Source organism: Anas acuta, chromosome 18, assembly GCF_963932015.1.
Source record: "Anas acuta chromosome 18, bAnaAcu1.1, whole genome shotgun sequence".
NCBI classification, from domain to species: domain Eukaryota; kingdom Metazoa; phylum Chordata; class Aves; order Anseriformes; family Anatidae; genus Anas; species Anas acuta.
Window position 1 is genome coordinate 13,270,527 of NC_088996.1, and position 9,473 is coordinate 13,279,999.

General features: G+C 51.2%; 2 protein-coding genes across 3 annotated transcripts; one reads left to right on the top strand and one right to left on the bottom strand.

Moving 5' to 3' along the window:
• The first annotated feature begins 29 nt into the window (after positions 1-29).
• RAC3 (Rac family small GTPase 3) lies at positions 30-5,507 on the top strand. Of its 2 annotated transcripts, XM_068654589.1 has the most exons (6): positions 30-169; positions 2,505-2,576; positions 2,835-2,952; positions 3,570-3,632; positions 4,115-4,274; positions 4,392-5,507. In XM_068654589.1, exons 1-6 carry the CDS (start codon positions 135-137, stop codon positions 4,520-4,522), a joined length of 579 nt encoding a protein of 192 aa, XP_068510690.1. In that variant the 5' UTR covers positions 30-134; the 3' UTR covers positions 4,523-5,507. The 2 variants fall into 2 exon arrangements, with proteins under 2 accessions (XP_068510690.1, XP_068510691.1); XM_068654590.1 differs by lacking the exon at positions 2,505-2,576 and having other exon boundaries at positions 49-169.
• On the bottom strand, positions 5,500-9,215 carry DCXR (dicarbonyl and L-xylulose reductase). Its single transcript, XM_068654587.1, has 8 exons — positions 9,056-9,215; positions 8,867-8,964; positions 8,554-8,708; positions 7,187-7,229; positions 6,781-6,880; positions 6,551-6,615; positions 6,339-6,456; positions 5,500-5,795 (listed from the first exon to the last, which is right to left on the bottom strand). Exons 1-8 carry the CDS (start codon positions 9,111-9,113, stop codon positions 5,692-5,694), a joined length of 741 nt encoding a protein of 246 aa, XP_068510688.1. The 5' UTR covers positions 9,114-9,215; the 3' UTR covers positions 5,500-5,691.
• Positions 9,216-9,473: the final 258 nt, after the last annotated feature.

Below are 9,473 nucleotides of genomic sequence, written 5' to 3' on the forward strand. Positions count from 1 at the left end.
GGGCTGAGCCCCGGCCCCGGCCCCGAGGCTGCGGCGCGGCCCGGCCCGGCCCCGCCCCGGGCCCCGCCCCCGGCGCCCCGCCCCCGCGGGCTGTCACTGCGGCGGAGTCGCGGCGGCGCCGCCATCGCGGGCAGATGCAGGCGATCAAGTGTGTGGTGGTGGGCGACGGGTGAGTGCGCGGCGGCCGCGGGCGGCGGCGGGGCCGGCCCGGCCGCGCCTCGAGCCGGGCGGCCCCGGACAAAGCGGGCCCGAAGCCGGCGGCGCCGCCGGGAGGGGAGGGCGGGGGGGAGGGCCCGGCCCCGCCCCGCCCCGCGGCCCGGGCCCGGCGGCCCCGCGGGCGGGAGGAGCCGCTCCGGGCCGGCAGCGGCAGCGGGACCCGGCCGGCCGCGCCCGCCGCCGCCCTCCCCTGGGGCCGCCGCGGCGCCGAGGGAAAGGCGCGGGGAGGCGGCGGCGGCGGGGGCCGGGGCCGGGGCCGGGGCTCCCGGCGGCGAGCGGAGGCCACGCGGGCGCCGCCCCCGGCGCTCTCCCGGCGGCCGCGCTGCGGTCCTGGGGTCGTGGCCGGCGGGAGGTCGGGGCCCGGTGCCGTGGCGGCCCCGCCGCTGTCCCCGCGAGCCCCGCGCCCTCCTGTTTGTAAACTTGAGCCTTGGTGTCCGGGCGCTGCCGGGCTGCGCGGCTGGCGGCGTTCTGCCCGGGGAACAAAACCCTGCGCTGCCTGGGCCTCGAGGCCGTCTCCTCGCCGTCCTGTCAGGTGTCCCCGTTGGACCATTTTCACTGTACGGGGGTGATTTGTTGCAAAGTACCCCCTCCAAAAAATCTCGACGTTCATAGGTTTTTCTCATATCTCCTGTTGTTTGCGTTCCGAGGTGAAATACGTCGCTGTTTCTGGTTTCACCACGTGTCTCGCCATCCTTGCTCTTCTCTTTTGGCTTTTTCTGTATGCCTTTTTCTGAGAACGCATCTGCGTTCAAGATGCAGGTGTGCAGTAGATTTATGGTGCTTTGTAACTTTTCCTAGCTTGCCCTGTGCGTTTTGACTCATTCCTAATACTATGCTCTTCTGATCACCATAGCAAGCCTGGAGCTGAGATGCAGAGTACTAAATGTGAACTGGTCTTAGGCAATGACTGGTCTTTCCACCCTCTCCTGCATGCCACATCCTTAAATATGCATTTGGAGTGAAGTGTTCCAGCTTCTAACCTGAGGAGGCTAAAAAGCAGTAGGAGAAAGAGTCACCCGCCAAAACAGCACGGCGCTATGATGGAGGGGGCAGTAACATCTGGGAGTAGGGCATGCTGGAAATGGATTTCAACTCAAGGCTTGCAGACCAGTGGTATTCTTTAAGACCAAACTGACAGTGCAGAGACTAAATGAACTTGGATACCAAACCACTTAAAAGACACCCATATCCATGATCTGTGAACGATGTGACTGCCATGTGTGGTGGGTGAGGTGCCAGTTCAGGAGAAGGGTTGGACAGGTCAGTGTAGTGGTTCTTTACACAACCTCCCTGTTCTTCTAGGAAGGAGATGTGGTCCAGGGGAAAAGCAGAGCAGGTTTGTGTAGTGGTGCTAGCTGCGCTATGCGTCGTCCCAGTGCCACATTGTGCAGTCCCCTGCAGTCTCTCTCTTCAAGTCTGTCACATCACCTTTGTGAGAACTGGGTAGAGAATACCCAGTTCTTGGTGGGCTATTCAGGTTCACTCAAGCACTAACCACCAGCTGTCCCTGTCACTGGCATTCACTATCAGTTTCCCTGAAAGGCTCTCCACAGCACACAACTTGTAGTGGTAAATAGGTCATTTCCACTCCCATTACCCCCTGTTATAAATAAGCTTCTCTCTTATTCTACAGGGATAACTAAAGTTCATATGCTAAGGCTATTGTCAGCAAGGCCCAACTTGTGCCAGCTGCCACCACTGGGTTGACCAATGACATCTGCCTTCATCAAAGCCCTGAGCCAGTATTTTTAGTGATCCACGCCAATGCCAAAATCTCTTTCCAAACTGATAGTAGTCACTTTAAAGTTTTTGTTGTTGTTGTTATTTTTTATGGATACTTATTTTTCCCCCCTTTATATTTACTGACATTCAATTCCTATGTCTGAGGAGTTTGAATAGTGTGTTGTTGCACTGTTTTTTCATTTCACTGTTTACCCATTTTGCTAGGTTATTATGGACATGTTGAGCAATAGCAAGCCCAGCACAGAACCTTATTTTTTCCCCCCTCTTGGTTCCTGGAACAAATAAATTTTTCTAAGTGTTCTGTTGAGGCTGAAGAGGTGGGGAAAAGGAGCGGGAGAGAGCAGGGTCAGATGTATGCTGAGGCAGGATGCATCTGGTGAGTTCAGACCTCGTTCCTGACAGAGGATTCTAGCCTGCTGCAGATCCATTTCCTCATGTTTACTTTTTGCCTAAACTCCTTTTTTGGGTGGGGTAAGAGTGAGTTTTCCTGCTTCACTGCTTTCTGCTGTACCTTTCTTTATGCTTATCATTCTCATCCTCTGCAGAGCTGTAGGGAAGACCTGCTTGCTGATCAGTTACACCACAAATGCCTTTCCTGGAGAGTACATCCCCACTGTGTGAGTAATGGCCTGGGCTTCAGATACTCTTTGCTCCTTATGTGTGCATGTGTAAAAGTTAGTTTTCTGGGTGAGGAGACTATGAACTGCACGTGTGAGTATGCCTGTGGTATGGGGGTGTGTGTGAAGTGGGCAGAGTACTCCCACTGGAACTGTTGCACAGTGACCCCCCTCCTGATTCACTGCCCCTTGAATTTCATCTGAAGTCGGGTGTGGGTGAGAAGAAGATTGTCACTGATGTGGATTCTTCCTTGGCAGGTTTGATAACTATTCTGCCAATGTCATGGTAGATGGAAAGCCAGTGAACCTAGGCCTCTGGGATACAGCAGGTCAAGAGGATTATGACCGACTGCGGCCTCTTTCCTATCCACAGACGGTGAGTGCTGGGTTTGGACTTGCTTCTAACTGTTCTTAGTTCAGGACAGGGAGGCTCTCAAGGACATCCAGGCTTCATTCCTTGGTGGAATGAAGTTCCTGTAACGTCAGCCATAATTCTTGTTGTTCAAGGAGGCTCACAGCTGAATTTCTCCTAAGTGATTGTCTCATTCTAGTTCCTACTTCACAGTGGTGTTTGAACAGTTATGCATGTCATAGAGATGCCCAGGTGTAAGGAATGGCGTGGAGCTGCAGTAAAGCTGAGCCATGTTCCATAGTCCCATTCTCTTGGTGGCACTGCTCACCATTGGGCTGCGCTAATACTGCTTCCCTGGCTGTAGCAATTGCTACATGGCCTCTCCATCAGGGGTGAAGACTCACACTAAGGTGTTTGTGGCCACAGGTTCTGAACATGTAGAGTCGAGTATTATAAATTAAAATGAAGTTGTATGTCCAAAATCTGAATTAGTTTAGCCACCTTAATGGGAAAGGGTTTCATATAGCTACAGTCCTTGCTGGTGGGAGGAGGTTGTCTTCTGTAAGGCTCCTTTCTCTACTCTTCCTCCATTATCTCTTCCTGTTCCCTAATACACAACTGGCCCTTTTGTTTCTCCACAGGATGTTTTCTTGATTTGCTTCTCACTCGTGAGTCCAGCGTCCTTTGAGAATGTCAGAGCCAAGGTAATGTGTTCTCCTTCTTGGTGGAACAGTAGAAGGGAGGAGCCAGTGAAGTCCACTGCTCCACTCAGCACTGTGACTGACACCAACAAGCCCCGTGTTTCTAACACTCATGTTTTAAGAAACAAAGGTCATAGTCTGCAGTTTTTAAATAGGGCGTTCTCTTTATTCATTGGCTAAGTTTTTGCCTTTTCAAATCTGTCTCTTAAAGATGATGAATGTCCTAGAAACAAAAACGCAGTTTTTCTGCAGTGTATGCAGAGCTGGCTGGTGCTATCTGTCATGATTCCATGTTTCCATGACTTCATTATTACATTTGTACTGATCTCTTTCTGCAGAGCATATTCAGAGTTGTAGGCAGAAGTATCCTGCTCAGGTGTTGACACGATGTCAGATATTAGTAACAACCTTGCTAATAGCAAATGCATCTTCATGGCTGCATCTACTGCCACAGCTACTTTTCTCATCATGCATCTCTGTTTCAGTGGTACCCTGAGGTCCGACACCATTGCCCAAATACACCTATCATCCTTGTGGGCACCAAGCTGGACTTAAGGGATGATAAGGACACCATTGAAAGATTACGTGATAAGAAATTGGCTCCTATCACCTACCCCCAAGGTTTGGCCATGGCTCGAGAGATCGGTGAGTCTCATGTGCTGGCAGGTCTCCATGGCATTGAGATTTTTGTTTTGGAGTGGGTGAGGGACACTGTCTCCTGGTAGGACTGGAGTTGCTGAGCTGGAGCTCTCTTTCCCCTAGGGTCGGTAAAGTACCTTGAGTGCTCTGCCCTGACACAGCGGGGCTTGAAGACGGTGTTTGACGAAGCCATCCGGGCTGTGCTCTGCCCACCACCTGTGAAGAAGCCTGGCAAAAAGTGCACCATGTTCTGAGGGCTGTGGCCTAGGTGCTGGCTCAGCATATTGTTGTCCTCCGACAGATTGCATATTAGCTGGGTGTTTCTGGAGGGGGCTGGGATGCGTAGGGCCCTTCATCATGTACGAAGTCAGTGTTTTTTAAATGTCTCTTTGATTTAACGTCAATGTTGATGTGAAGGGGCAGCGGGGGCAGGAGACTAGCTGAGGGCTATACGGCCCCCAGGGAAGTCCAATGGGGAAGGCAAGGTAGCTCCTTGGGGCAACAGGCTGTTTTGGCTCTCCTGAGCTCTATACTGAAGGGGCTTGAGATATCCATCCTGTGCTGGGAACACCTGTTTTTTTTATCTGCAGGTGAAACACGATGCTGAAGATCCTTGTAGGAGTGGGGAGGGAGCTGATATAAATGGTAGTGAATTACAAGAAGAGTAGTGGGGTCTCCTTGCCCAGCCTACTGTGGCTAATAGTCAACAAATTGGTGCTCCAGCAGATATGTGCCTGAGACTGTTAAAGGAATCATAACTAGACCCAGAAGGGGTCAAAGCAAATGAAATGTGAAGCTGAAACACTAATCATTAGGTGCTTTATTGGATACTAGCCAAACCCAGTGAGTGAAACAGCCCTGTGCAATCACTGTATTTGCCTTTGTGTGTGCACACCCTAGGACAGCATGGTGCTGCTCCCCCCCATCAGTCTTTAGCAGGGCCTCCCCGTACAATCCAGTCTCTGCAGAGCAGGGCTGAGGTTGTTGCCTCTTTTTTTTTTTTTTCTTTCTACTAAAGAGAGTAAAGAAAGCAATGAGGAGTCTGCTAACTTCTTCTTTCCCTTCCCACTGAAAGTGCAGGCAGGCTCTGTGGATTTGGGTGGAACAGGGAGAACTTCTGAAAGGTTGTGGGAGGGGTTGGAATAGGGTTGGAAGAAAGACAGATCCAGTTTCTAATCATCATGTAGAGTGACAAAGATAAAACCTTATTTGGTGCAATAAACATTCTCCATGACAGCGTATGTGAGCTTTATTATATAGCAGCCTTCTAAAGGTAACTTTTTGCCTCATTTCTCATACAAGTTCCAGCCCTGCTGTCCCTCTTGTCCAGCAACACCGGGTCTGTGTCACTGCTTTCTATCCCATTTACATGTATGCAGTACTAGTATGAAAATTAGGCCAGGTGTGAAATGCAGGTTTCATCTTAGGAAACGAGAAATCCCCCATCAACCATCAGTGAGCTGCCAGTTGTCATAGCACTCTTGTCACTGAGCAGGAAAAGAATGCTGTTCACCACATCATCCACCTCTGAAATCAAAACATAAAGGACATCCAATGCACCTTTCAAATTGGACTAGAGAAACATGCATCCCAAAAAGTATGTCTTTGGCCTCTACATGGAATTGGAGCAGGGAAATATCTCTAACCTCCAGTCTGTGCTTGGTGTGATCTACAGAACAGTGTGGCTGAGACCTGGACATTCACAAGTCCTTATTGCGATCAAATGACATAACCTAATCCACAGCAAGCACCTATTCCCCCCCACCAGTCACATTCAAGAACAATAGAGTAAGGGTATTCCACCTGTCATAAGAGACAAGGCTCTAGAACAGAGGTGGTAAGGTTGCCATGTCCTCATCAGATGCTTCAGAAATTCAACCACAGTCACTCACCAGAGGCGTGACTTTGCTCAAAACAAAACAAAACAAAACAAAAACAAAAAACCAAACCAAACCAAAACAACAACAACAACAACAAAAAAAAAACACCAAGGTATCTGTGGCTGTGATATCAATTAGGGGAAAGGTCTGGATATGATAGACCTTAGCCTGGCAGCAGATCTATACTGACCTGCAAACTTTCCTAGTGGAATCCGGTTAATCATGGCAGCAGATTTCTGAGGATCACTCCAGTTAATTCTCCCCATGTCTGTCATAACTACTGTGGGATTCACAGTGTTCACCCTAATCTGAGACCAAGAACAACACACTATATAACCAAACTGTACTGAGAAAAAATGCTCATGTTCAGCTTTCACACTTTTCTTTCATAAAGAATCCTACCTTGTAGGGTCCCAGTTCCATTGCCATTACCTTGCTCAGCATATCCAAAGCACTTTTTGTGGAACCTTCAAGAGACGGGAAAGATGGAAGGCATTTAAGTGTATAGCATTTTGTCTGGATCACAGAGAGGTATTTTACTCTGCTCTGAACTGGCAGCCAGCATCTTGATGGCTATGGGTCTCCAGCTAGTCAAAAATGAAACAAACATTGGTAGAGCTGCACACACTTACAATAAACAGCATGATCCCGCAGGGCACGCTGAGATGCCTGGCTAGAGACATTTACAATTGCACCTGGTGTCCCCTGTGTAATCATCTGCCGAGCAACGATCTGAAGGAAAAAAAAAATGATGCCAGAATCATAACAGGAGAGAACATTATTTCATTCAGTAGTAACCTTCAAGGGCTACTGGGGTAGCCAAGAGAGCAAAAACATCCAGAGAAAGTCTTCACTACTTCCTACTTGTAAGAGATAGGGTCAAAGCAAGAGAGTGAAGGTATCATACAAACAGGCTGTCAGGTTAATTTTGGATTATGGTCCCCTTAGTCCTCCCCCTGTCAGGGCTTGTTTCCACTATGGAAAACAACTTAGTTGCTGCTGTTCTTAGAGACAACTGAAGTGACAATTCAGCCTCACCTGGGAAACATGAAGCACAGCTCGAAGATTCACATCAAGACACCTACGGATAAATGAGATTTAAAAATTACACAGTGGTTGCAGGCCAGAGAGGAATAGTTTTGAGAAGACAAATGCTGCTGGTATCTTGGAAGCATTGGTAGTACTTGAAAACGGATAGAAATGCCAAGCTGAATGGATATAACAATAATAATTAGGCATGTGTTCACCAATAAACCATTCACTGGAAGCAAGCTAGTTAGTGGCCTTTTCCCCTGTGCAGAAGGGAAGGTGCACTCATGCATCCTCACATTTCTAGCAGGACTCTGTTCTTTGGCAGATTATATAGCAGTTCTATTAAAGTTTAAACAGTGATCTCTGGGCCTCAGCCAGTGGCTCCTCTTAGGACAATCAAATCTTCACAAGACTTTGAAATAGGGAATCTGCTATAAAATTCGTAGAAGAAACATCTACTCTATTTGTGATATAGTCCTTCCTTGGTCAGATTTTCACCAGCTAGTTCTACAGAATCATCTAAGTACAATCTGTGCATTTTACAGTCTAGTTACAAATGAAGCCTTTATTATAAATGGAAAATGTGGGGCTATAATGTCAGACAAAGTATGACATCCATCTTAGAAGGAAGTAGCCTCAGCATAGCCTGTATCCTAAAGCTTACACACATCTGGAACTAAGGTCCTTTTGAGGGAGAAAAAAAATGTCACTGCAGTAAGGAAATTTAATTTCCTATCTTGATCATTTTTTTGTATCTTGATTGGGATCCAGAATTTGGACTCGATGATCCTTGTAGGTCCCTTCCAACTCGGGATATTCTATGATACTATTCTTATACTCCTTTAGCTGGCTTTGTTGTCTCTTTCTAAATTGTCTTATCAACAACTGTCTTTCAATTTAGTAGTGACTGAGCTAGGGCTAGATTAGAAGCTCTGGGAAGGTCTGAGCTTGATTACCACTGAATGGTGCTCTTTTCTCCTGCACAGACTGGGTAAAGTGTGGGTACTATCTAGAAGGTGATGTTGCAAAGTTCTGGCTACTCAGTAACAGTGTGAAATAACCTTTGTTCTTAGTTTCCTTTTGATGTTTAAAAAGAGTATGAAAGGTGATTTTTTTTAAAGTAGTAAAACAGTGGAGAAAAAGCAGACCAAAGCACTAACAGCCAACAAAACACTGTGAAAATTAATGTTAGAGGCATTCTCTCTCTCTCTCCTGCTGCTTTCATAAGAGATACCACTATCTCGAACGTTCTGCCACAGTTCTTTACGCTGACCGTTTTGCTAAGGCTCGGCAGACAGCACCCTTCTACCCCGAAGCACAGTCCAGGCACGGAGCAGCCACCGGTGCCCACCCGGGGAGGCCGAGGCACTCACCGGTCAAAGGCCGCCCGGGTCACCTCCAGGAAGGGCTGCAGCACCGCCACGGCCGCGTTGTTCACCAGCAGCTCGAAGGGCCCCGCCGCGCCCACCGCCGCCTCCGTGGCGTCCCAGTCGGCCAGGTCCAGGCACAAGGGCTCGATGCCGGGACACTGCGGCGAGGGCGGCCCGGCCGGGGGCCCGGGTCAGCGTCGTCGCGGGTGGGCCGGGGGGGGTTGGGGGCCGCCGGGGGTGGCGGTGGCGCTGCCCCGGGACAGGGCTGGGGGCTCGCGGGCGGGGTCCCGCAGGGGGTGCCGGCGGCCGGCCCTACCTCTCGGGCGAGGCTCTCCAGGTCCGCCGCCGTGCGGCTCAGCGCCGTCACGCGGGCCCCGGCCCTGCTCAGCGCCACGGCCACGGCGCGTCCGATCCCTGCGGGGAGACGGCGTCAGCCCCCGGCCCCCGCCCGGTCCCCGCCCGGTCCCCGCCCGGTCCCCGTCGCCCGCCCCCGTCGCCCGGCCACCTTTGCCGGCCCCAGTCACCAGGGCCCGGCGGCCGTGGAAGCTGAGGTGCGGCTCCATGCTGCGGTAGAGCTGCGGCCTGGGCGGGGCCGGGGCGGGCCAGGGGCCGGGCAGAGCCCGACAGAGGCGCGGCCTGGCGGGGCCGCAGGGCAGGGCCCTCCCCGCTCTGGGGCCACGCGAGTCCCCGCTTCCCCGGCCGGGGGCTGAGCTTCGGCCGTGTGGGCCGGAGCCGGGGCACCGCGGGCTCGGGCAGCCAGCGTTCCCGGAGCCGCTGAGCCTGCTCGAGCGCTGCTCAACACGCTGCCGTGCGGCGGGCAGACTCGTAACCAAGGCACTTGCAAGGACATGCTGCCCTGGAGGGGGCACAGCGAGGAGCCATTTCTGGGCCTAACGAGCACACGACAGGCACAGAGTTGAGGT

Coding starts and splice junctions, on each gene's coding strand:
- RAC3 (XM_068654589.1), top strand. CDS start 135: ATGCAGGCGATCAAGTGTGTGGTGGTGGGCGACGG. Junction 2,953..3,569: donor CTCTTTCCTATCCACAGACG/GTGAGTGCTGGG, acceptor GTTTCTCCACAG/GATGTTTTCTTGATTTGCTT. Junction 4,275..4,391: donor GGCCATGGCTCGAGAGATCG/GTGAGTCTCATG, acceptor TCTTTCCCCTAG/GGTCGGTAAAGTACCTTGAG.
- DCXR (XM_068654587.1), bottom strand. CDS start 9,113: ATGGAGCCGCACCTCAGCTTCCACGGCCGCCGGGCCCTGGTGACTGGG. Junction 6,881..7,186: donor CTGTGCTTCATGTTTCCCAG/GTGAGGCTGAAT, acceptor TTTTTCCTTCAG/ATCGTTGCTCGGCAGATGAT. Junction 6,457..6,550: donor TGGAACTGGGACCCTACAAG/GTAGGATTCTTT, acceptor TCTTGGTCTCAG/ATTAGGGTGAACACTGTGAA.